General features: G+C 47.7%; 2 protein-coding genes across 4 annotated transcripts; both read right to left on the bottom strand.

Annotated features, from left to right (window-relative positions):
- Positions 1-3,291: 3,291 nt before the first annotated feature.
- Positions 3,292-26,379, bottom strand: GATA1 (GATA binding protein 1). Of its 3 annotated transcripts, none has more exons than XM_070605344.1 (6): positions 26,272-26,379; positions 6,181-6,419; positions 5,295-5,672; positions 5,043-5,188; positions 4,347-4,472; positions 3,292-3,808 (listed from the first exon to the last, which is right to left on the bottom strand). In XM_070605344.1, the coding sequence occupies exons 2-6, from the start codon at positions 6,398-6,400 to the stop codon at positions 3,437-3,439; spliced, it is 1,242 nt and encodes a 413-aa protein (XP_070461445.1). In that variant the 5' UTR covers positions 6,401-6,419; positions 26,272-26,379; the 3' UTR covers positions 3,292-3,436. The 3 variants fall into 3 exon arrangements, with proteins under 3 accessions (XP_070461445.1, XP_070461444.1, XP_070461443.1); XM_070605343.1 differs by lacking the exon at positions 26,272-26,379 and adding an exon at positions 10,051-10,184; XM_070605342.1 differs by lacking the exon at positions 26,272-26,379 and adding an exon at positions 8,263-10,099.
- GLOD5 (glyoxalase domain containing 5) lies at positions 18,549-26,389 on the bottom strand. The gene is made up of 4 exons (XM_008511707.2): positions 26,272-26,389; positions 22,925-23,062; positions 20,346-20,501; positions 18,549-18,816 (listed from the first exon to the last, which is right to left on the bottom strand). The coding sequence occupies exons 1-4, from the start codon at positions 26,332-26,334 to the stop codon at positions 18,691-18,693; spliced, it is 483 nt and encodes a 160-aa protein (XP_008509929.2). The 5' UTR covers positions 26,335-26,389; the 3' UTR covers positions 18,549-18,690.
- Between the last annotated feature and the right edge of the window lie 101 nt (positions 26,390-26,490).

Genomic DNA, 26,490 nt, shown 5'->3' with positions numbered 1-26,490 from the left:
ATCATAGTGATTCAGGTTAGGGGTTATTTAACAAGGTCATAGCAGAGGTTCCTATACAGTGCAGGTGTTTCTATGTTGGATGCTTCTCAAGAGTCAAAGGTTCCCATTGAGTGTGAGAGCAGGGTTTTCTGTATCAGCTCAGGACACAGTTTCCTGCTGGGACTCAGAGGGTGGTCCCATGCAGAGTCAGGACAAAGATCCTGTGCAGAGGTAGGACACTGTTACCTTCAGAGATTCAGATTAGCGTTTCTTCTGTTGGGTCAGGACAGTGGCTTCTGGACAGGGCAAGGGTGGGGCTTCTGGGATGAGGCCAGGGCAAGGGCTGTCATAGAGAATCACCTCAGGGCTTCCCCTGCAGGGTCAGGAGAGTGTTTCCAGAGAGCAAGGTTAGGAGTTCCTGTAAAAGATTAGGTCATAGATTCCCGTAAATGAGTCAAGTTAAGGATTTCTGTTGAGAGACCAGTCAGGTGTTGCAGTACAGTTGTAGGCAAGGCTTCCCATAGAGGTCAGGGCCATGGAGCTAACACAGGATGAAAGTTGGGAGCCCTGTACTACGTCTGGGCAGGGGATCCTGTGCCAGATGAGGCACAGATGCCTGTATAGGATGAGATCAAAGCTTAAAGCAGAGTCAGGACAGATGTCCCTGACACAGGGTCAGGAAAGGGTTTTCTATTTAGGTTCCAGACTGAGGTTTATGTTGAGAGTTAGATCTTGAGCTCCTGTGGACTCCATGGGGTAGGGTGAGATCCAGGGTTTGTTGTGCACAGTCACGTTGGGGGTCATTGTCAACAATGGAGGCAAGAGCTTCTACTCTCAATCAGGGTTCCTAAAGAGACTGAGGACAGGGATTTCTGCAGAAAGAGCCAGGTCAGTGGTTCAGAACTAGATTTTATCGTGAGTGAAGTGTTTTTTTTTTAAAGATTTTTTTTATTTTTTCCCTTTTTCTCCCAAGCCCCCCGGTACATAGTTGTATATTCTTCATTGTGGGTCTTTCTAGTTGTGGCATGTGGGACGCTGCCTCAGCGTGGCTTGATGAGCAGTGCCATGTCCGCGCCCAGGATTCGAACCAACGAAACACTGGGCCACCTGCAGCGGAGCGCGTGAACTTAACCACTCAGCCACGGGGCCAGCCCCTGTGAGTGAAGTGTTTTTAAAGTGTTACCTGGAGGACACGGCTCCAGTACAGTGTGAGGACAGAGATGTCCTGTCCGCGGTCAAGACAAAGTTTCTATAGAGAGATTGAGGCTCAGAAGAGGCTCAGGACAGGCATTTCTGTAAGGACAGGGGCTTCCTTAATGTGAGTTCAGAGATTCCTAACCAGAGTAAGGCCGAGATTCCCGTGCCATGGGAGGACAGGGGTTCCTCCTATCCAAGGTGAGGGCTGGTGTTCCTGTCCAGGGTCAGGATGGGTTTTCTGTTGATAATTAGAGAAAGGGTTCCCTTAAGAGTTCCAGCGCTAGGTTCCTATACCAGGCTAGGACAGCTGTTCTTCTAGGGGGCGAGGACCGGGGTTCCTGAACAAGGTGGGGCCAGGCACATTTCCACCCCAGGTTCTGAGAGGGGTTCTTGTGCAAGGTGAAGACAAGGGCTCCTACAGGGTGTGGGGGCTGGGGTTCTGTGGGGCAGCCAGGCAGGAGGCTTTCAGAGGGCCGGGGCAGTTCTGGACAATCCCTGTAATGAGCATGGCCTACTGTGATTCTGCAGTGGGCTAGTGTGGCAACTAGCTGAAGGAGTGGTTTTCTGTCGAGAACAGCTGCTTACCCACTACACTCAGGAGGCGTGGGCCTGTAGTCCACATCTCTGGGGCTCTAGGGGAGAAGCAGCTTAAGTATGAGCAAGACTCACTTTGGGGTGGTGCCACCAATCCAAAATCCACTCCTTAAATTCAGTGTGGTCAGGGCAAGTTACTCATCAGTTCTGAGCGTTACTTTTTCATGAGGAAAATGAATATGAATATACTTTCCTCTGCCTTTTTTCCAGGTGTTCATGAACTAAAGCAACTGAAGCCTCCCAGCCATTGCTGACCCACAGTGAGCACCCAGTAAATGGCGCTGCTTGCTGTTGGGAGCTGCTGGGTAGCGTGGAGGCTAAGCTGTGGAGCCTGGCTTGCCCCGTGCCACCAGCTATGAGGCTGAGCCACTTAACCTGTCTGGTTTAGGAGGTCACCTGACTCAGTGCAGGCTCCTCTGTAAGGGTTTGTTCAATGGAAGAACAGATTCTGCTTTAAGGGGAGCAGTTCACCCAGGTAAGTAGGTGTGTTGGGCAGGGAGTTGGCACTGTGGGGAGCTCCCCCACCTACGGGGTCTAAATATCACCCCCAGAGGTTATTTTGTCCTCCTAATCTCCCTCTTTGGTTCTCTACCATTTCCCACAGGGCTACAGGCTGAGCTGGGCTGAGAGAGATAAGAAATGGGTGACAGGAAGGCCCCGGACAGCCCCACAGTCCCACACTGGCCTTCTGACCTTCTGGACGGCTACTATTCCAGTCCCCCCCTTCCCCCACTTCCTGGCCTGAACTTGTCTTTTGTCCCTTGGAAGAGGGTCCCTAACTTATGCCAACTGAAACTATACGTGTTGACGCCTCCACAAACAAGTTGCACAGAGCTGCTCACATTGTCAGCCACTCAGAGACACCCTGACATGGCACATGCCACATGATATGTGCCCCCACACAGACTTGCATAGAAATACTGCTGTTACCAGGCCCACAAAGACATCCTGACATGCAGACCCTCATGGTCACACTGTTATGCTTCACACACTGTCACAGTTCTTTTTCAACATTCTAGAAATGTTTATGGATCAAATTCTGTGCCCAGCACATATGCTGTCATACTGCCTCACAGATCACCCCAAGTGGCGCACACTCACGCAAACACAACCCCTCACGTTTCCTCAGCACGTGCTATCACACACACACTTCCACACCCTCTCATACAGTCACCTGTGCCCTGTCCTTCTCAGCCACCTGGTGTCACACACCCCCTCTCACACAACCTCACTCTCACAGTCACAACCAGGCGGTGTGATCAGCCACTCCCACACTGTCTCTCACCAGGATATGTGGATACACATGCCGTCTCATACAACCTGGATGCTGTCACATGCAGTTTCATGTCTACTGTTACAATCCCACATCATAGCCCACAGTTGTGGAGTGCCAGATATGCCCCATCTCACTCACACAGTCATACATTGCTGCCATACACTCCCTCAAAAAGTCATAGACACTGATACACACCCCACCTACCACTGCTCTTTATTCAGTCCCACACAAACTCACACCCCCAGTTTCAGGACTTCGGTGGTTTTATTTTACAAAAGCTTTGATGGTCCAGGCCAGGGGGTGTCTGGGGCCCAGAAGGTGGGTTGTATAGATTGCTGGCTACGAGAGGAGAGGGACACTACCCCTACCCCGAGGCCATGTTCTGTGCTCTCATGAGCTGAGTGGAGCCACCACAGTGGTGGTGGTGGTGGGAGGCGTGGGGCCTGTGGGGAAGGAGCCTGTGGGTGAACCCAGCAGGGGTCCCGGGAAAGGCATGAGGTGGCTAACAGGCCCTGACAGCACCACGGGGCCGAGGCCTTGGTAGAGATGGGCAGCACTGGGGGGGCCCAGTGTCAAGCCTGAGGCCACCTCCCCACAATTCCCACTGCCGCTGCCCCCAGCCACCACCATGAAGCCGCCAGCTGGTCCTTCAGCTGCTCCTGTACCTCCCAGACTTGACCCCCGTTTCTTTTTCCCTTTTCCAGATGCCTTGCGGTTTCGAGTCTGAATACCATCCTTCCTCATGGTCAGTGGTCGGTTCACCTGCAGAAAGGGAGGCCATGGGTGTTTCCCAACTCCAGACCTTTGCCTCTGTGTCTTGACCAGGGACACCCTCTCCACCCCACTTCTTAAGAATAGGGAATTGGTTCAAGGACTAGGGGAGCATGCCCAGGGTTTGGCACAGGTATTGTCCTAGGGAATCCCAAAGTCGTGAGGCCCTGAGCTTGGGAAAGCCTCCAAGGCTAATAAGAGCTGTCCCCTGTCTAGAGCAGGGGAGTGGAAGTTAGCTGATGGCTGGAGGAGAGGAGGAAGGAGACAGAGATGGAGGAGGGAGACAGGAGCAAGAAGGAGGGATAAGAGAGGGAGTGGAAGGGAGAAAGGAGATGAAGGATTGGAGGAGGAGGGGTGGGGATAGTGGAGGGGGAATGGAGGAGGAGAGCATGAGAATAACAGATGGAGAAGAGAAAAAGGAGAAGAGAGGGAGGGTTACGAGGGGAAGTGAGTTTGGGGTGAAACAGGAGCATGAGGAGGAGGGAAGCATGGTGTGGGACTGGGGAGAAGAGGAGGGGGCAGGGAGCACCTGGTGTAGCTTGTAGTAGAGGCCGCAGGCATTGCACACAGGATCCCCACTGGCATTTCTCCGCCACAGTGTGGTGGTGGTTGTCTGGCAGTTGGTGCACTGGGTACCTGCCCGTTTGCTAACAATCTGAGGGAAGAGAGAACGTGGGGATCAGTGCACTGAGGGGTAGAGGGCCAAGAGGTGAGGGTCAGCTTGAAGGCAGGGCTTCCTCTACAGGGCGGGGACTGTGGGTTCTGTATGGGATGAGGACAGGGCCTCCTGGCTGGGATAAGGGTTTTTGGTATTGTGTGGAGGACTACATCAGTGGTTCCCAACTTTGGCCAAACCTTGGAATCGCTTGGGGAGTTAAAAATAATGCTGATGCCCAGGCAGCACCCCAGAGCTATTAAATCAATACATCTAGGATAGGGCCCCAGGCCCCAGAGGTTTTGAAGTGCCCCAAGGTCATCCCAGTGTGAAGCTGAGGATGAAAACTGCGGTGCAGGGAGGGGATGTGGTTCCTGCTTGCAGCCTATAAGGGCAGGTTGAGGATAGGCATTCCTGTACAAAGCTGGGTTCCTGTATGGATGGGGAAGGGGTGGTGGGAGTTCTTGTAGAGCATGAAGACAGGGCTTCTGTATGCTATGAGGACAGGGATCCCTGTGCAGAGTGAGAACAGCAGGTCCTGGGTAAGGGGAGGCAGGTCTGGGGTCTTACCAGGCGCTTCTTGGGCCGGATGAGGGGCCTGTTCTGCCCATTCATCTTGTGATAGAGGCCACAGGCGTTGCACAGGTAGTGGCCTGTCCTGTCCCGCCGCCAGAGTGGAGTGGCTGTGGCTCCGCAGTTCACACACTCCCTGGCCTCTGGTGGGGTGGAGAGAGGTGAAGGGGGAGCCAGGCTCAGCTCAGCTTTGTCTTGGACTCCCCCTTCCCCCACCTCAACCTCCCTGTCCCTTTTTGAGGACCTCACCACAGGGGGCCAGGGGCAGGGTTCCACGAAGTTTGGGGGAGGGATAGGCCGCTGGATTGAGGGGGCTCCCAGTGGGAGAAAAGAAGGTACTGGAAAAGTCAGGGCCTCCATAGGCACTGCTGGAAACAGGGATTGATGAAGGCAGTGCAGGCCCCAGCGTCAAGAGGTCCGGACTCAGCCGCTCTGTCTTTAAGGTCTCCAGGAAGCTGCTGCCACCTTTCCCATCTGGATCTTCTGGAGCCTGGGGTGGGGAGTCCTCACGGGTAGGGCACACAGTCGAGGCAGGGTAGAGCCCGGTCTTGCCATAGGCCCAGCTGGCGTAGGGTGAGCCCCCTGGGATCCCCTCCATACAGTTGAGCAATGGGTAGACCTGAAAGACTATTGGGGGGTGGGTATAGGAGGGAAGGAGGAAAAAAGAGAACAGTCTAAAGCCATTCTGCTTTCAGGGTGCTGTGGTGCCCAACAGCCCCAACACAGTGGCCAAGTTTCTAGAACAAGTGACTAGAACAGCTGCTGGCCATTGGGTGACTCTTGGATCCTGAGCCCCACTGGTCACTTGGGCAACTCCAGTAACCTACACCCATTTCCAAATGGGCTTTGAGGATGACTGTTGGGATTTGGAGCCTGATGGATCACTTGACAACTAGGGCTACCACCACCTTCTTCCAACGTTGCTTCCCAATATGGCTACCCCAATACGGCAGGTTGAGGAGCTTTGGCTTTCCCAGGTCTAGACTTAACTAGGGGAAGTGGTCAGCACAGCCATGTGAAGGCTTCCAGCTATTTTCAAGATGACCTCCTAGTGGGATTCTGCCCTAGCTAAGGGTCTCCATGGCAACCCCAACAGCATGGAGCTGGTGCTAAGACAGCCACCCAGAGGAGTTACCTGGGGAGTGTCTGTAGGCCTCAGCATCCCTGTAGTAGGCCAGTGCGGCAGCTGCAGCCGTGGCGGTGCTGGGGGCAGTGGAGGAGGCTGCTGCATCCAAGCCCTCAGGCCCAGAAGGGAAGAAGACCCCCGACTCTGGTGGCGAGGACACCAGGGCAGGGTCCACAAACTGGGGCAAGGGCTCAGAGGTCCCCAGGGCCCCCAGGCTAGAGAACTCCATGGGGCCTCTGGGGTTTGACCTGTGAGGACAGGAGGGGTACTCAGACACAGAAACCCTCCTCTGCTCCCCTCTCCACTCCCCTCCTCTTCCCTCCTTTCTCCCTACTCCTGCTCCGTCCCTCAGTCTCCATGTCTCTCCTTTCCACCTCCCTAGTAGCCTCCTCCTCCTTCTCTCCTCTCCCCTCCTCTTTCTCTCTCTCCTCCCTTCCCACTCCTTCATCCTTCCCTCATTTTCCTCTCCCTCCTCTCACTCTCCATCCTCCCCCTCCTTCCTTCTTCTCCACCCTCCTCCCCTTCTTGCCCCATTTGTCTTTCTTCTCCTCCCTGCCTCCTCTTCCTTCTCCCTTCCATCTCTTCCTTCTCTCACTCAACTTCCCTTCTATCTCCTCCTCTCCTCTTCCCCCTATTCTTCCTCTTTCCACTCCCCCTTCGTCCCCCTTCCCTCCCTCCTCCCTCTTCTTCCCCTCCTCCTCTTCCTCTCCCATTCCCCTTCCTCCTCTCTCCCTGGTCCCCCTTCTGCTCCTCTCCCCTCTTCTTTTCTCAGCCACATTCTCTCCCTCTTCCCTTTTCTATATCTCCTCCTCCACTCCTCTTTCCTCCCCATCCTCCTCTTCTCTTCTCCTCTCATCTTTTCCCCTTCCCTCTTCTCTCCCCTCCTCCTTTTTCTTCATCCTCCTCTCCCTCCCTTTCTGCTCATCTCTTTCTCCCTCTCTTCATTTTTTCTTTTTCTCCACCACTTCCTCCTCTTCTCCTCCTGCCCCATCCCCCCTCCCTGCTCCCTCTAGAGGAGTCTGAGGGGCTGGGCTGGAGTGCAGAACCAGAGTCCCTTGAACCCGTTAGTCACCCCTCAGGACCTTGGGGTTCACCCTCCTGTGTGCTCCCCAACTTCATCCCTATCTGTTGCATCTTGACTTCTGACTCTAAGAAACCCCATGGTTTCCGGCTTGACTCACCCCCCCCCATTGGGTCTGCAGACAGAGGGCCCCCTCAGTTCCTCTCTGCTCCCTGGCGGGGGCGGGGGGGGGGGTGGTGAGGGGAGGTCAGTACCTCTCACTGCTTATCTCTGCCATCCCCGCCCAACTTTTGAAATCACCCGAAGGCCACTGGCTTCCTCTGAGGAGGGGGACAGGTGGGAGATGTTCCCTCTACCCACACCCTCTCCCCTGGGGAGGTCTGCCATACTTCTGCTTTTGGGTTCCTTCAGTCCCCACCATCCCCAGGCCTCAGTTTCCCCATTTGCCAGATAGGAGGTAGTGACGGGCCGAGCTCAGACCTATGAGATGGCAGCTTGGTCTCTGCCCTTTTGCCTCTGTTCTTCCCTGTGTGTGTCTTTGTCTCTACCTCTCTGTCTCCCTGCGTCTCTTTTTCCCTGACACTCTGTTTTTTCTGAAGTCTGGCTCTCTGTATTTCTCTCTCATTTTTCTATGCTACCATGATGTATCTTGCCCTCTCTTTATGTGCTTTTTTGAATGTCTAATTTGTTTCCCCTCCATTTCTCTGTCTTTCCATGTCTGTCTCTTTGATTATCTCTCTCTGTCTTTATCTCTCTTTTTTTCTCTTTCTGTTTCTCTTCTCTCTCCCTCTCTACTTATATCTCTCTGAACATCTCTACATCTCTCCCACTCTGTCTCTTTCTGCTTGTTTGTCTCTTCCCTCTCTCTTTCTCTGGGCACTCTGGCCTTATTTCCATGTCTCTCTTACTATTCCCATATCCCTGACCATACCCCACTGCACACAGTCCTGGATAAGGAGCCAGGAAACCTACCCCTGCCCCTGACTTGCCCTGTGAATCTGAAGGCCTCAGTTTCCTTGTCTCTAGAGTTGAGTGACAGAGATAGAGTAGAAAGCCATCTTCAAACCTACCTTTCCATCTCTTCCCGCTCTGTCTCTCCATGATTCTTTCTGTCTGTGAGTAGATCTCTCTCTGTGTTCCTGTCTCATTCTCCTTTTCTCTCCCTGGGTCTCCCTCTCTCTCCTGTCTCTCTTACTCTTTCTTTGAGTTGCTTTCTGTTTCTCCTTTCTCTCTCTTCATGTCTCTGTCTCTTTTTCTCCCCCGCTCTCTCTGTCTCCCTGTGTGTGTCCTGCTCTTTTTGTTTCTAGCACCTCTCTTCCTTTACCCCCTCATCCTTACCTCACTCCCCATAATCTCCCTCCAGCCCCACTGCACCCCCGAGCTCCTGTCCCTGCACCTCACACCTTGCTGGGTCTGGGGCTGCCCACCCCTCCCATGGCAGGGACCCAGCCCCCCCACCCCCAGTTATCACTCTCCGGACAGAGATAAAGTTTATCTCGAGGCTGGGGGATATGAAAGCTTCTTATCAGCTGCCCCACTAGAGTAAGTGCTGCCCCAACGGCGGCAAGCAGCAGGCTGGTACCCTCAACTCTCCCTCGACCCAGCCCCTCACCCCAGGTAACATCCCTATCCCAGCCCTCAAGGGAGGGTCCCTCAGGACCGATGGGAGCAGAGATCGGGTCTGGGGGCAGATGGGTCTCAGAAAGGTTTGAGGTAGAGTTTGAGGGCCAGCTAGGGGGTTGAAAAGTCAGGAAGGGGTTTGGGGTATAGCTATGGAGTTTGGGGGAAGCAGATACGGGGTTTAAGGAGCAGAGACAACCTTGAAAGGTCATATTTTGGGATCAAAAATAGGTTAGGTAAGCAGAGACAAGGTTGGGGATCAGAGATAAAGTTGAGAAGTTAAAGATGTAGTTTGGGGCTCAGAGATGGATTCTGAAGGTCGTGGCAAATTTTGGGGGTCTAAGGGTTTTGCTGGAGCAGAGATGGAGTTTAGGGGTCAAAGATGGATTTGGACAGGCAGAAATGTGTCTGATGATTAGAGATGGGTTATGAGAACACAGGAGGAGTTTGAGAACCGAGATGGAGGGGAGAAATATTTGGGGCTAGAGAAGAGATTTGGGGGACAGAGACATATTTTGGAGCTGAGATGGGGTTTAGGGAAGGCAGACATGAGGATTCATTTGGCAGAATGATATGGAGGAGTAGACTTGGCGTTTGGAGTGACAGAGACATTTCGGTGCACAGACAAGGAGTTGAGGGAGAGAAATGGTTTGGGGGGGTCAGAGAGAAGTCACAGGGAACAAATATGGGTTTGAGAGGCAGAGAGGGGGTAAGAGGATGGAGCTAGAGTTTGGCAGGCCAGAGACTGGTTTCGGGGGTCAGAGAGAGAATTTGGGGCAGAGATAAAGATGTGGAACAGACAAGGGCTTGGGGAGCAGACAGGTGTGAGGGAGCAAAAATGAGCTTTTGGAGAGAACTTGGAAACAGACAACTTCAGATGAGTGAGAGTCAGATTCGGGACAAAGATAGGATTTGGGGGGATGAAGGCATGTTTAGGGGGCAGAGATGGGGTATGGGGAGCAGAGTTAAGGGATCCGGGGAACGTAGATATCTTGGAAGGAGTTGATGGGAGTCAGAGCGGAGAGAGGTGGGGTTTAGGGGGTATATTTGGGCTAGAGATGAGGGTTAGAAAGACAGAGATGGTCTGGAGGAGCTGTCAAGGAATTCAGGGGTGGTAGACACTTTGGAGACCAAAGGTGGGTTGGGGAGCTGGAGCAGGCCAGGGGAGTAGCCTTAAGATAAGGGGCAGTAGGCCCAGAGTTTGCCTTGCTGGGGGCTCTTGGGGAGCTGAGACTGACCTGGGCTGGTTGGTGCGGAGGGTTCAGCTGCTTTAGGGATGTGGCGAGCTCAGTGTGATCCCAGGGGGTGTCCTGGCTGGCCTTGGCCTTTGAGGCTCCCTTCCTCCTTCCCTCCCTCCCTCCCCTCTCCCTCCTCCCTCCTCCCCAGGGAGTGGCTGGTGCCCCAGTGGGTGGGGCGGGCTAGGGGAGGGGGCGGGCCCCCTGCTGGTGGGGCACCTCTTGGGCAGTGGGGAGCCTTTCTCCCACCCACCTGCCCACACTGTGGATTCTTGGACCCTGTTTGACTTGGGCTCCTGTGGACTTCAGTGTCCAACCAAACAAAATGGGCTGAGGCCAAGCTAAAATGAAAATAGCATATATGATTTCATGACTCCACTGGGCTATTCAGTGAGTGCTTGTAAAGCCCCTACTGTGTGCTGGGCCAGGTGCAGGGTGCAGGCTGGGCTCTTATGTATTTGAGTCTTTCTGGCCACAGGGAGAGGAGGGATGTGACTATACCCATTTTGCAGGTGAGAAGAATGAGGCTCAAAGAAGTTCGGTGAGATTTGAACTAGAGCCCATGGGACATCTTGACGACCCAGGCTCAGCCCCAGGGCCAGGCCAGGGCTGGCGCGAAAGGCAGGGGCACAGTCACTCAGCACCCCACTGGGGCTTACGCCAGCTCCGGCCTGCCCTGGGGCAGCAGATAAGTCTTATCAGATGGAGGCCACGGTGGCTGTTGGCTCCGCGGTAACTGGCTGTCTTGGGATGGGGGGCGGGGCTGGGGGGCACCCAGGGACAGTGGCCTCAACTTCTTGCCCGCCATGCTTCTTTGGAGGCGGGAAACAGATGGGACCAGGGGTTGGTTCCTCTGTGGGTCCTTGAGGAGTGGGATAGAGTCAGGGAAGGGAAGGAGAATTGAAGGGATAGAGAAGGGAGAGAGGCAGAGAGACAGACAGAAACAGAGATAGATGGAAGTGGAGAGATACAAAGAGATAAACAGAGACAGAAAGAGACACAGAGCTGGAAGGAGGCAGAGGGCACAGAAAGAAAAGAGAGACACAGTTAAAGACAGATACAGAGAGAGGCAAAGAGAATGGAGACAGACGGAGATGGACAGAAGGGGAAAGATAAAGCCTGAAAATGACAGAAGCCAAGGACAGGTGTGGAGAAACTGAGGAGGGAGACAAAGATGATGTTGTAGAGAGGGGGACAGAGACAGATATTCAGAGTCCAAGAGGAAGTCCATGAGACCCCAGGTGGGAGGTGGTGCTGGGGTGGGTGGAATGGGGGGGGTTTGGATTGATGTGGACCCATGTGGCCTGTGGCTCTGCCCTCAACCTGCTGAGAGGGACCTCCAGAGAGTTGCTGGGCCTCTGCACCTCAGTCCCCACCTTCTTTCCCTGTCCTGCCTCCCCCCCATAGTAACAACAGTGACAACAACCAGTGTCTGATGCTGCCATAGACCATACCAGGCCTGTTCTGAGCACTTTCTCTGTGTGAAATCATTGGATGTACACGCACACAGTAGGTGTCCAACTTGGGTCCCCATAAGGCAGGTGTAAGACTACCCAGTCTTGGCCCCAGGACTCCCTGGGATAGGGAGCTCTCCTGACCACCCATTCTACAGATGGGAAGACAGAGACCCACCAAGGCAGAGGGCCAGGATGAGGCCCTGAGTCAGTGGAGTCTGCTCACCCACGGACCCACTCCAGAGGGAGTTTACCATCCTCCTCTTACCCTCCTTGGGCCTCAGTGTCCTTATATACAAAATGGGAGATTTGAGGAGGGAAGAGAGCAAGGCCATGACTTTGCAATTATTGAGCTCCTGCTGTGTGCCACGCCCACTGCCAAGCTCTCATCAGTAAGAACAAGGACAAAGACTTCCAACTTCAGTGGCAGTGGTTTCAGGACATCCACTCTGGAGCTAGCCCACCCTCATTTATAGACCGCCCTAACCACCCTGTGACCATGTGGCTTTGGGCAAGTTACATTCCCCTCTGGACCTCAGTTCCTCATCTGTAAAGTTGGGGTAATAATAGTGGCTACTCCATAGGGTGATTGGGGCGACTAAATGAGATTTAATCCAGTAAGTGATTTTAACTCACTTGAATCTGAAATCTCAATAAATGTTATGTATTGTTATTTATTTACTGAGTGCCTACTGTATACGAGGGCTAGTACTGGCCCTTTTTTACTAGCACTACTACTAATTCTAGTACTAATGCTTATAACATGCTGACACCAACACCAATACTAAGTCTAGTTACTAATACTAATATTAGTTCTAATATTATTAGATACTAGCACCAATACTAATTTTAATAGTGATAGTCATGCTAATAACTAATTCTAATCTAACACCAGAACTATTATTAATAGTGATACCAATTCTAAAACTAAGAATTGTTCATTGAATTCTGTCAACAACAATAATGATGACAGTGCTGATACTAATTCTGATACTGATACTTTAACCAGCACTAATATTACATTAGTAGCAACAGCAGCATTGTTTGCTGAGCCACCCCAGGCACTGTGCTAAGTGCTCTCCATGCATGATTTTATCCCATTCTCACCAGGTCCTTGTGATGTAAGTGTGCATAATTGCCCCCATCTCCCAGGCTGGGAGTAGGCGCAGAGAAATGAAGATGTTCATCCAAGGCCCTGGGTTCTTGTCTCAGCTCTGACACTGATTTGCTGCGTGATTCCTAGGCAAGCCACCCTCTGAACCTTGGTTTCTTTGCCTGGAAAATGGGTACAAGCACAGAACCTACATAGAATGTTGTTGAGCAGCCACTGAACACAGGGCGTGCCTGGCACACCATAAATGGTGAACTCTGTAATGGTAACCCTCCTCATTGTTATTATTAGAAACCACGGGTGCAATGTCCGAGCGAGGTAGAGAAATCTGTCCTCCTCTGCAAGGGCAGGCTGGAGGCATATCTCAGACAAGGGTTTGGCCGCTGGACTCACAGGCCATTTCTTCATAACTAGAGCAGAAAGAGGGCTCAGGAAGGGAAGTAAAGAGTGGAGGGGGAGTGGGGGCCTCAGAACCCTGCCTCCATCAAGAGCCAAAACCCTGAGGCTCTGAGGCCAGGCCTCACCCCATTCCCTCCCCCATCCCGGTGGAGGGGGCACAGGCCCAGAAGTCTGCGGCGACAGTTCAGCCAGCAGGGAGGCAGCTGGGAGTGGGCAGATAAGGGAATCGGCGGGGCCAGGCCAGGCTTTGGGGGAGACCGACGAGGGCGCGGGAGGGGTGGGGGTGGGGTGTCTGGGTCAGCGTCCTCTCTGTCAGGCCTCCATTTGAGACTCAGCCCCGACAGTCCTCTCTTCCGGGAAGCCTTCCCTGACTGGTTCCCTCCCTCCCAGCATCTTCTGGTGTTCCAGAGCTTGGTCCAAGCCCATGGTATTTGGACTGTTTGTGCCTGTACCAGACTATGGAGTCCACCAGGTCTGGGAAGGAGCCCGAGTTCCCTCAGTGTCAATAGCCCTGAGAGAAACGTCCACCAAACCCGGCTAAGGAGTCAAACATGTGCCTCAGAACCAAATTGTTTTGTTTTTTAAAAGAAAAGTATAAAGGATACTATGATGAGTATTCCCCTTTGTCAAAACACATATTTTGCCTTATTTACTTCAGATTCTTTTTAAAAGAAATGTAATATTACAGGTACAGTTGTAGTCCTTGCACCAATTCCATTCCCTTCTCTCTTTCCACTACCTTGAGTTTGGTGTTTATCTTTTTCATGAGTATTTTTATTTCATTGCTACATATATGTGTACCCACAAACAACACATGATACTGGGGGTTTTGGACCTGTTTTTGAATTTAATATAAATGGAATCATATAGTGTATGCCTCTTTTGTTCCACATACGGTCTGTGATATTCAACCAGGTTGTTGTGTGTTCAATAGTTCATGCTTTTTTTATTGAGATGTAATTCACATACCATAAAATTTGCCTTTTTAAAGTGTACATTTCAGTGGTTACTCTATTCACAAGGTTGTGCAACCATCACCACTATCCAATTCCAGAACATTTTCATTGCCCCAAAAAGAAGCCCTGTACCCATTAATAGTCAGTCCCCATTGCATTTCTGCCTCCCCCAAATCCCTGGCAACTGCTAATCTACTTTCTGTCTCATAGATTTGGCTATTCTGGACATTTCATATAAATGGAGTCATACAATACGTGGCCTTTTGTGACTGGCTTCTTCCACTTTACATAAAGTTTTCAAGGTTTATTCATGTTGTAGCATGGATCTAAGTACTTCATTCCTTTTTATGGCTGAATAATATTCCAGTGTATGAACATTCTACATTATGCTTGTCCATCCATTCGATTAATGAACATTTTTGGCTATCATGAATAATGCTGCTATGAACATTCATGTAAAAGTTTTTATGTGGACCTATGTTTTCAGTTCTCTTGGATATATATTTAGAAATGGAATTGTGGGGTCATATGGTAATTCTGTGTTTAACTTTTTGAGGAACTGCAAAAGTGTTCTCCACAGCAGCTGTATAAGCCTTCCAATTTATGCACATTCTCTCCAACACTTGATGTTGTCCCTCTTTTCGATTCTAGCCATCCTAGTGGGTGTGATGTGGTGTCTCATTGTGGTTTTGATCTGCATTCCCCTAATGACTGCTAATGTTGAACATCTTTTCATGTGCTTTTGTGGCCATTTGTATATCTTCTTTAGAGAAATGTCTATTCAAATCCTTTACCCTTTTTTGATTCCCTTATTTGTGTTTTTATTGTTGTGAGGTAAGAGTTCTTCATATATTCGCTATGCTAGACTTGTATAGATATGTGATTTGCAAATTTTTTCTCCTATTTGTGAGCTGTCTCTTCATTTTCTTGAGAATGTCTTTTAAAGTGCAAAAGCTTTTAGTTTTGATGAAGTCCAATTTATCTTTTTTTTTATTTGTTTGCTTGTGTTTTAGATGTCATATCTAAGAAACCATTGCCTCATCCAAGGTCATGAAGATTTCTGCCTATATTTTCTACTGAAAGTTTTATTGTTTTAGCTCTTACATTTAGGTCTTTGATTCATTTTGAGTTAACTTTTGTATATGGTATGAAGTAGAGGTCCAATTTAATTCTTTTGCGTGTGTATATCCAGCTGTCTCAGCACCATTTATTGAAAAGACTGTTCTTTCCCCCATTGAATTGTCTTGGCACACTTGTCAAAAATCAACTGCCCATAATGTATTGGTTTATTTCTGGACTCTCAATTCTATTCCATTGATCTGTATATCTGTTTTTATGCCAGTACCACACAGTCTTGATTACTGTAGCTATGTTGTAAGTTTTTAAATTGAGAAGTATGAGTCCTCCAACTCTGTATTTCTTTTTCAAGATTGTTGTAACTATTCTGGGTCCCTAGAATTTCCATATGAATTTTAGGAACAGTTTGTCCATTTCTGAAAAGAAGCAAGCTAGGATTCTGATAAAGATTGCATTAAATCTGTAGATCAATGTGGAGAGTATTGACATCTTGACACCATAAAGTCTTCAATCCATGAACATGTGATGTCTTTTCATTTATTTAGATCTTTAATTTCTTTGAACAATGTTTTGTAGTTTTCAGTGTACAAGTCTTGCCCATCTTTTGTTAAATTTATTACTAAGTACTTTTTTTGATGCTATTATAAGTGGAATTTTTTCTTTCATGTTTGGGTTTTTCATTGTTAGTGTATAGAAATACAGTTAGGTTTTCTATGATCTTGTATCTTGAAGCCTTGCTGAGCTTATACATAATTACTTTGTTGTGGGTTCCTTAAAGTTTTCTGTGTACAAGATCATGTCATCTGCAAATAGAGATAGTTTTACTTCTTTCTTTCCAATATGGATGCCTTTTATTTCTTTTTCTTGCCTACGTACACTGGCTAGAATCTCCAGTACAATATTGAATAGAAGTGGTGAGAGGGGACATCCTTGACTTGTTCCTGATCTTTGAGAGAAAGTTTTCAGTCTTTCACCATTAAATATGATGTTAGCTGTAGATTTTTGTAGATGCCCTTTATCAGGTTGAGGAAGTTCTCTTCTATTCCTAGTTCGTTGTGTGTTTTTATCAGGAAAGGCTGTTGAATTTTGTCAAATGCTTTCTCTGCATCTTTTGAGAAGGTCATGTGATTTTTGTCCTTTGTTTCATTAATATGGTATGTTACGTTGATTGATTTTTGTACGTTGAGCCAATCTTGCAATCTTAGAATAAATTCCACTTGGTCATGGCATATAATCCTTTTATATGTTGCTGAATTCTATTTACTAGTATTTCGTTGAAGATTTTTGCATCTATATTCATAAGAGATATCGGTCTGTAGTTTTCTTTTGTTGTAATGTCTTTGGTTTTGATGTCAAGCAGTGCTGGCCTCATAAATTCATTCCTTTTATTGTTGAGTAGTATTCCATGTAATGGATATACTATAGTTTGTTTAACCATTTATCTGCTGATGGACATTTGGGTTATTTCCAGTCTTTTCCCTATTATAGCAAAACTACAGTTTACAAATTCATATTCTTCTCTCTGTGCACCTACATGAAAGAGTTTCTCCGGGGGCAGGGGATATCAGTCCATCTACCTATCTATCTACCCATCCACCCATCTGTCCATCCACCCATCCACCTACCCATTCATTCATCCACCCATCTGCTGCCCTCTCTTCCTCCCTCCCTCCCTCCCTTCCTTCCTTCCTTGCTTCCTTCCTTCCTCCCTTCCTTCCTCCCTCCCTCCCTCCCTTCCTCCCTCCCTTCCTTCTTTCTGTAAATCATTTATCTCCAGGCATATAACATCTGGGCCCAAGGCAAGCTCTTTTAAAAATAAGCAGAAAACCTGCTACGGCTTTTGGCAAAGCCTTTCACATGCTGAAACTCACATCCTTACACATCCTCTATTCCCAGCATTTTGGGGGCTCCCTGGGGTTCACTCAGAGGGCATGGCTGAACTACCATCTGGAGACCGTTTAGAGACAGCGTCCGCAAGACTAGGGGCTCCATCACCTCAAAGAGACTCTCACACATGCTCCTTCATCCATCACTCAGTCACTCAGGAAGCTGTACCCTTCTCTCCCTCTTTGCCTGCCTCATTTGCTGGTTCTTCCTCTTGTTTCAGAACTCTAAATGCCTATGAGCCTCTTCTCTAGTTGACACTTTCTCTCATGGTGAACTCTCTGTTTTCAAAGTCTCTCTGGAATCTAAGCACTTTTTGTCACCTCCCCTGCCAGCATCGGCTGGCCTGGACCACTGCAATAGCCTCCTCCTCACGGTCCTCCTGCTTCCACCCTCACCCCTATGGCCTATTTTCCTCCCAGCAGCCAGAGGGAACCTGTTAAATCCTATGCAGATCACAGCCCTCCTCTGTTCACGACCCTGACCCTCCCATGGCTCCCCTCTCACACAGAGTAAAAGCCAGAGCCCTCTCCATGGTCCAGGAGGCCCTACACAATGTGTCCCCACCTCCTCTCCCATCTCACCTCCTCCTGCTCCCTCTCACTCACTCTGCTCCTGCAGCACTGGCCTCCTCGCTGTTCCTCACACGCACCAGGCACATTCATGCTTCAGGGCCTTTGCGTTAGCTGTTCTCTCAGCCTGGAATGCTCTTCCTCCAGCTATCAGTGCGGCTCCCTCCCTCATCGCTTCAGATCTGTGCTCAAATGTCTCCTCCTCAGTGAGGTTTTCCCTGACCATCCCATTACACATTGGAAATCATCTCAGCAATTTTTATCTGTGTTCTCTCTTTTTCCATGTTTTCTTTTTCTCCAAAGCATATATCATCCTCTGACATACTTAATTTTTCCTTACTTAATTTTATTTATTTTGTATCTCTCCCTTTAGAATGGCAGCTCCACAAACATAAATATGCTTATCTCTTCTGTTCAACACTGTCTCTCCAATGCTTGGAACAGGGGCAAGCACACAGTGGGTGCTCAATATATGTTTATTAGTTGACTGAATGAGTGAAAGGTGTGGTGAGAGGAGAGGACAGAAACAGAGAAAATTTGTCCTTGTCCCGTCTATTCTGTCAGGAGCTGAGCCTCAGTTGAGATGAGTCTGGACCTACCAGATCCAAAGGTAGAAAGTGTCACATGCCCTGGGTGTAAGACCAGAAAAGGCACTCCAGAAGGAGGTAGTATCATCTGGGCTAATCCTTGAAGGTCCCATGTGAATCATAGAGATCTTGGGGTTCAGTGAAGCCTATGGGGTGGAGGAAACAGCAGACAGCACTTGGAAGGAGTGAGGTGAGTTCCAAAAGGATGAAAAAAGGTAGGCTCACTGACAAGGAGAAATCTGTCAAGGGCCTTGAATCCCAAGGGGATGACCCTTGATTTGGTTCTTAGAGGTATCATACTCTGGTCACTGACCCCCAAGCAGCTCTGAGACCTCACACCCTAGACCAACACTCATACATAATGCCAAGACAATAATAACGAAGCGCTCATATTGAGAGGTTATTAATTTATTGGGGCAGCTTTAATGGAGGACATTCAGACATGTAGGTTTGGTCCCAAACCCATCTCAGGTCTCCCCAGCACAATGTTTGAAGTGCCTACATCCTCAGTCCTTGGAGGTCTGTGGGCCTGGGCAAGGGTTTTCAGGAAGGAAGGGAGAGGGCAACATCACAGGGAAGAGAATGGGGGAGGGCTAGCCTCAATCATGGAGAGATATAGTTGGACACTTCAATCAGGTTTCTGTCAGGGTCTCGGAAGTAGATGGACATAATAGGCCCTTTTGCCCCCGTTCTGGGGACTGGACCCTCCTCAATGGGGACATCACAAGCCTGAAGTGGGAGGAGAAGGCAAAAGTCACTCATCACAGTCCATGTGTGAGACCAAAATTTAATTCCTTACAGTGGCCTGGAAGACCCCTGTATCTTTCTGACCTTATCTCCTACCATTCTCCCCTCCCTTATTGTGCTCCAGCCACTTACTAACTGTATGGCCTTGGGCAGAGTACCTAACTGCTCTGTACCTCAGTTTCCTCATCTGTAAAATGGGGACAATAAAAGTACCTAGTATTATCTAGTAAGTGACAGAGTCAGAATACAAACCCAGGCAGTCTGGGCCAAAGTCCACACTCTTAACCCCTATGCTTTCCCCACTTTACTTCTAAACCAGACTTTTTCACTGATACTTTCCAAAGAAGGAGTCTAGGATATTTACACAGAATATATTCAAGACCTCTATCTGTTTTTCCAAAAGGAGACCTGATGCCCTCTTTACATGAAATCATTTTAAGTGTTACAGGGACATAAAATTAAATAAGAGTGAATCAGAAATCATTCCCTCTTCGTTCCTCTTTCAATCCTTCTGATTATACCAAGAGGAAAGTCTCTGGTGGATGCTAAGAAGTCCTTAGTACCTCCTTAACCACTTGCCAACTCTCCCTTTGGAATGTCAGGCCCAGAGAGTTCGGGGAACGGAAGTGACTAGAATCTAATGACATTGTGATGCTTTTATAGCTGTTTGTTTTTACAGTTACCTTCCCTTTGTGCCAAGATATAATGGGTTTTTCATTTACTTGGTTGAACATTTTCTTTTTATATAAGTGTATATATGTAAAAAGAATTCAGGTATAGTTTTTTTACAAGGGTGATGTAAAGTTTCCTTTTTTAAAAATTTTTTTAAAGATTTTATTTTTCCTTTTTCTCCCCAAAGCACCCCAGTACATAGTTGTATATATTTTAGTTGTGAGTCCTTCTAGTTGTGGTACGTGGGACACCACCTCAGCATGGCCTGATGAGTGGTGCCATGTCCGGGCCCAGGATTAGAATTGGCAAAACCCTGGGCCACCGAAGCAGAGCGCGAGAACTTAACCGCTCGGCCACGGGGCCGGCCCTAAAGTTTCCTTTTGAAATACATTTGTTTGGGGCTGGCCCTGTGGCCAAGTGCCTAAGTTCATGCACTTTGCTGCAGCAGCCCAGGGTTTTGCCGATTGGAATCCTGGGCGCAGACCTAGCACCACACATCAGGCCATGCTGAGGCGGCGTCCCACATAGCAGAGCCAGAAGGACCTACAACTAGGATATACAACTATGTAGTGGGGGTCTTGAGGAGAAGAAGAAGAAAAAAAGAAGATTGGCAACAGATGTTAGCTCAGTTGCCAATCTTTAAAAAAACTTAAAATACATTTGTTTATGTGAAAAAAACTATGTCAATAAAAATAATAAGTAAACAATTGTATATAGGCATTATCTAGCTCTGACAAAACCTGTTGTGTCTGAAGTTTGAGGAAGACCTCCCTGGCTCATGCTTCTGTTTCCACTGCGTCCGCAGCAGCTGTCTCCAAAAGACTGGAGGTCCAGCTCACCTGGAGGTGCCGGACTACTTCCTCCAAGGGTGCCTCTGTGATCAGACATATGTCTAGGGAACCAGGAACTGGGTGAGCAGCTTTGGGTTCAAATTCCTTTCCCACCTCGTGGAGGTTAAACTTCTGGTCTCCAAAACACAGTGCTTTCCGGTCTCCCTATTGACGAAGAGAAGACAACCTAGAACTCAACCTCCAAGATGACTGTGAGGCAATCCCCCCACCCCCTACTTACCTCAACAAGGTTAAGAAAAAGAACAGGGCTTTTGATGAAAAACAACAGCCTCTTGCTCCACTCCAGTCTCATTCCCTAGAGGCAACTGGTTTCAGTGTGTGTGTTTGTGTGTGTGTCTGTGTTTATTTCTTCTGGAAATTATTTCCACATCTCCAAAGAATATGTTTATACTATCTATGGCAGGGACAGCAATTTGTCTACTTAATATACATTTCTTCCTTTTTTCTTATAAACACAATCCAAATTTCAGTGGGGTCAATTGTGCACCCAGCTTTAAAAACCTACATTTCCCAGCGTTCCTTGCTGGGAGGCCAGAGAAGACTGACTGGACAATGAGATGTCAGTGGAGGTTGTGGGTGGGGCTTCTGGGAACCTCCCCGCCCCACTGAGCTGGCACTTTTTGCCCATTCACTTCCTCCTTCTTCCCAGCCATTGCCCCAACCCTGACAGCCTTCCTCTGGACTGGTTGATAAATGAGAGAAAAAGAAAACTACCTTATTTAACCCACTGGTAGTTGAGTTTTCTCCTATGTGCTTCCCAACACAGTCCCTAAATGATGTGCCACTATTTCTTGATTTAGCAACTTTAGACATTTTCTCTCCTCTCTCTGCTAGGATAAATGAGAATTTAGCTTATCCACACGACTACCCCTCCCAATAGAATTCCACATCATTTTTAGTTCCTCTTTTGGTTCCTTTACAATTTTTAAATAACCCACTTGCATCTTTATGTTTCGATAGATGAACTACAGCTAGTATTTCATTGGCCCTACTCTCCTTCTCTTCATGTTGCCTCCGTGTCCTGTGCCTCTCAACTTCTGCCATTGCTTTCATCATTTTTATATTTTTTTTATATTACCATGGTTGATACCACATCCATTCTATCAGAAAACAACTTTATTTCACTTGAATGATAGTGGGGCTGAGTATAGAACTTGAGGTTGCAGGTTATTTTCCGACAGCTTTTTAAATATGTTGCTTTGTTGTCTTCCTGAATCTGGTGTTGCTGATAAGAAATCTGATGTTAATTTGTTTTTCATCCTTTTGCAGGTGATACATCCACCCTCCACTCCTGAAGCTTTTAGGACTTTTCTTGATCCTAGATGTACTGCAATTTCACTCCAATGTGTCCAGGGACAGAGAATTGAGGCATCATATGCCTCATTGTCATCATTGGCCCATGCAAGGCCCCTCTCTAGTTTTATTTGTGTATTTATTCTTTTTATCTCCATTCTCCATTCCTATCCCCTCCCTAGGCAACCATTATAACATGTATGATGTGCATCCTTTGGTTTTCATAAGTTATCATAGAAAGTGTATTATTGTTTTGTGTACGTAAGTTGTTAACGCTACCATGCTGTAGACCTGGTCCTATTTCTTCACTTTTCACTCAGTATGATCTTTTTAAGACCTGATCGTCTTGCTGTGTATACATCCAATCTGATGTTGCATAATTCTATTGTTGTGCATAGCATTCCATATTAGTTTTTAAATTTTTACCCTGTTTGCCATTTCATGGGCCCTTTCAATTTAAGACATATTAAATGTCTCTGCATTTTCCACTTTTGAAGTTATTCCAATTCTCAAGGAAAGTATTCAGTCTCTGGAAACCTCCTTTTTTCCTTGGATCTCTCTTGTTTGGGACCTTTCTTTCTCCTATTCAAAACTGGACTGATTGTTTTCTAGGTATCTTTCTAGGATCTTCCTCTTGGGATCCACTGTGTCCTAATGTCAATGTCTTCCTTATTCCTGGCTTAATCATTCATTTTGATGTAGCATACTCTTAACTTTCAAAGCAAGTGGGCAGAATTTCTGAGCCTTTTTATGTCTAAGAATGTTTTATTCTGCACTCACCTTGATTAATAGTTTGGTTGGACATAGAATTCTAGATTGAATTTTTTTCCTCAGAATCTTGAAGGTGTTCTTCTATTGTCTTCTAGTCTCTAATGTGACTCTTGGGAAATCTGATAGCTGCATATTTCTTTTCCCTTTGTAGTTGAACTACTTTTCTTTTTATCCTCTCTAAAAGACCTTAGGATCTTCATTTTCACTTTCATGTTTTATCATTTCACAAGAACATACCTAAGTATTGATGTGCTAGATACTCAGTCAACCCTTTCCATATAAAAACTAGAAAGTTCTCTTGCATTATTTCTATGGTAATTTTCTCCATTCTCTCTCTGGAAGTTCCACTATTCAGAGTTTGGAAACCCCTCCCTTAATCCTTTTAATTTTTCTCACAGGTTTCCTGTAGTTTTTTTTTTTTTCTTTTGGAGTTAGGTTATTTTTTAAAGTATTATAATCAAATTTTATTCCACCTGCAGTTTGGCATTTGGGGAAGTGATTACCTTGAAAGTCATGACCTCCATGCCCAGGATCTTGGAATAAAACATGGTGGTATCTTTGATGCTCTTTACTGTCATCACGATGTGGTCAAGTCTATGGATAAGACATGGGGAAGGGGTCTGACTGGTGTCCCTCCATGACTAAAAAAAAAAGTTAGAAGAGATCACGTTGCCATTGGTCGCACCCATGTTTCCTGTGTTTCTTTCTCCTCACCTCTCTTCACCTTCTCAATGAGTATACTTCCTCCTCACCCCCATTTCAAAGGGGAAGTTCTGGGAGGACTCTTCAGTAGAGTCTTATTGCCCATGTGTGGATTCACAAGAGTCTGTGTATCTGCCATGACCACTCTCCACTGTTGTCTTGTTCTATTTCTCCTTCCAGAGGGATAGAGATGAAGATAAGGGAAATGGAGACCAAGACAGAACCCTCCTTTGTTCTCCCCAAGCTGGAATTCATCTCTTTTGCAAGAAATGACAAGACGCAGAGGAGTCTCAGCCCTAGGAGTACAAGCCCTCCTTTGGCCAGTTTAACCCAGTTCCCTCCTTTCCCACTCTGAAGCTATGATCACAGAGGACAGGATAAGAAGGGAGCATCTCAGATGAAATAAATGTTTCTGGGCATGTATGTTTACAGATCCACCTTGACACCCAGTGAGAGGGCACCCCACCCATTTCCTGGCCTCAGCACACTTCCCATGAGATCTTTCTCTTGATTTGCATTCTACGGTAATTTGTATATTTACATTACATCTGCCACAGGAATATAAGGTGCCTGTGATCTGGCACTACAGGTAGCAGAGTGGTTGAAACAACAGACTCTGGAGCCAGACTGACATTTAATTAATCTCTCTGTGCCTTGGTTTCCCCTTCTGTAAAATGGGCATGATTTTATATATATCTTATAGGACTTTTGTGAACATTTTTTAAAAAAGAGTTGTATTTTTAAAAAAAAGAGTTGTATTTTTAAGGGCTTAGAACAATACCCGACACATAGCAAGTGCTATAAGAGTTGATGATGATGATGTTGTGGTCATCCTGTTAAAATCCAGACTCCCTACCATGATCCCCAATCTCTATAGCCTCATCAATTGGTCTTGAACTCCAAGCCACATTGTCCTTTTGCCTATTCCTCATAAGGGCCATCCTTGTACCTTTAGCCTCAGGGCCTTTTGCACATGCTAATATCTGACTAGAATATAAGCTTCATGAGGACAGAGATTTCTCTCTGTTTTGTTCCCCACTATGTCCCAAACAACTAGTAGATGTTCAATAATATTTGTTCAATTAGCGGATATCTACTACAACGATTAGGCCCCGTGCCTGGCACACAGTCTAACTTCTATCCTATTCTATTCTGTTCTATTCTATTCTATTCTATTCCATTCCATTCCATTCTATTCCATTCCATTTCACCCTATACTATTTTATTCTGTTCCATTCCTCTGTGTTCAATTCCATTCAAACCATTATATTTTGAACAATTGATTTCACTGAGCCCCAGCTAAAAAAAATCCTGTGCTGTTCTATTTTCATGAGTGGAGGAGGCATTAGCAAAGTTGCTGAGTTCTGCTGTCCTCATGGATACAGAAGATCTACAGGGACACAGAGGCAGTAGAATGAGAAAATGACTGACATTTGTGCTCCATTGAAAATATAGTTGTATGTTAAAAAAAATCTTATTAACCTTTTAGCGTCTATAGGATCTGTAATAGCACCGCCTTTTAATTCCTGGTATTGGCAATTTATATTTTTCTTCTTAGTTGCTTGAGAGGAAATTAATATTTTATTAATCTGTTCGAAGAACCAATTTTTTTTTTAAGATTTTATTTTTTCCTTTTTCTCCCCAAAGCCCCCCGGTACATAGTTGTGTATTCTTCATTGTGGGTTCTTCTAGTTGTGGCATGTGGGACGCTGCCTCAGCGTGGTCTGATGAGCAGTGCCATGTCCGCGCCCAGGATTCGAACCAACGAAACACTGGGCTGCCTGCAGCGGAGCGCGCGAACTTAACCACTCGGCCACGGGGCCAGCCCCTCGAAGAACCAATTTTTGACATTGTCAATTTTCTCCAATGCTTTCTCTTTCACCAGTTTCTGCTCTTATCTTTGTAATTTCTTTCCTTTTACTTTCTTAGGATTCAATTTGCTGTCCCTTTTCCAGCTTCTTGATAGGGAAGCTCAGGTCATTGATTTTCAACTTTTCTTTTTTTTTTTTTTTTTAAAGATTTTTTTATTTTTCCTTTATCTCCCCAAAGCCCCCCAGTGCATAGTTGTGTATCTTTAGTTGTGCGTCCTTCTAGTTGTGGCATGTGGGATGCCACCTCAGCACGGCCTGATGAGTGAGTGGTGCCATGTCCGCGCCCAGGATCCGAACCGCGGAAACCCTGGGCCACCAAAGCGGAGCGCGCGAACTTAACCACTCGGCCACGGGGCTGGCCCCTCAACTTTTCTGATCTATGCATTTAGAGCTATAGATTTCCCCTAAGCACTGCTTTACTCGAACCCCCCATTTTGATAGTTTATTGGAAACCAGCTCAACCTATTCCTTCCATTTTCCAATACCCTGCTGGCTCAGATTCACTCCCCAGATCCTGTTTTGCAGATGGGGAGCTCCAGCCTTGCAAATTCAAGGGTGAACAGGGCTGGCTTTCTTAAGGAACAGGAAGAAGGCCAGTGTGCCTTAGAATTCAAGAGTGAGTGAGGCATGAACAGGAGGGGAAGGCAAGGGCCAGATGGTACAGAGGCAAGTTAGGGAGGCTGGTTTATAAAATGATGATCAAGACATAGTAATCATATAGGGCTTACTGTGTGCCAAGCCCTGTTCTAAGCACTATATAAAATAGAATCCATTTTATTCCTCACAATAGCCCTATATATATCATGGAATACCCAGAAGATAATACCCTCCTTCCTGCCTCCTTCACAAGGAAGGCTTCTATCTTTCTACAATGTCCTCTTCAAGGTGCCAGGGAACCCTGGAATTTTTCTGGCAAACCTCAAGGTCAGTGCTGTGTTTCCTGGCCTCTCCCCACACGGCCCCATCCTGATGTCCCTGGCTGAACTGGCACCCCTGAGCCACCCTGAGGGAGCAGAGCAGCCAGCCCTCAGCCCAGGCCCACTCCTGCAGACATGTTGACGGCTGACCGTGTGTTAGCACAGGGAATTTCCGTGTCCCTCTGCTGCCCTCTGCTTGTCTATGAAAGAGGAAGAAAGAGAGAGAAGGATAGGAAAATGGATGTCAGCACCCCAGGATAACCTGCATAGAAGGGAAGCAGGTCACCAGGCCCCTGCTGGGAATCCCCAGCCTAGGTGCCAACATCCGTGCCCCAGGCCCCCAGGGGCCACCCCTTTTACCTGCTTCTCTGAAGTCCTGCCCCACATCCTGGCTGGCAGCCTGGAGATCAGACGGCACAGCATGGCAGACTAAGTGTCCTTGCCCTCGAGCCTGTAGACAACCTTCTGGCTCTGTGCCTGGAGATCAAGGGGCAGGAATGGGAGGGCCATGGACTGAGGACTGCTAGTGGTGACAGAAGTAGGCAGTGCAAGTACAAGGACTCTGACATAAAGTTCAGG

The sequence above is a fragment of the Equus przewalskii genome, chromosome X (genome assembly GCF_037783145.1).
Source record: "Equus przewalskii isolate Varuska chromosome X, EquPr2, whole genome shotgun sequence".
In the NCBI taxonomy this organism is placed as follows: Eukaryota; Metazoa; Chordata; class Mammalia; order Perissodactyla; family Equidae; genus Equus; species Equus przewalskii.
The sequence above is the reverse complement of the archived record's forward strand: the minus strand, read 5'-3'. Positions and strand labels throughout refer to the sequence as shown.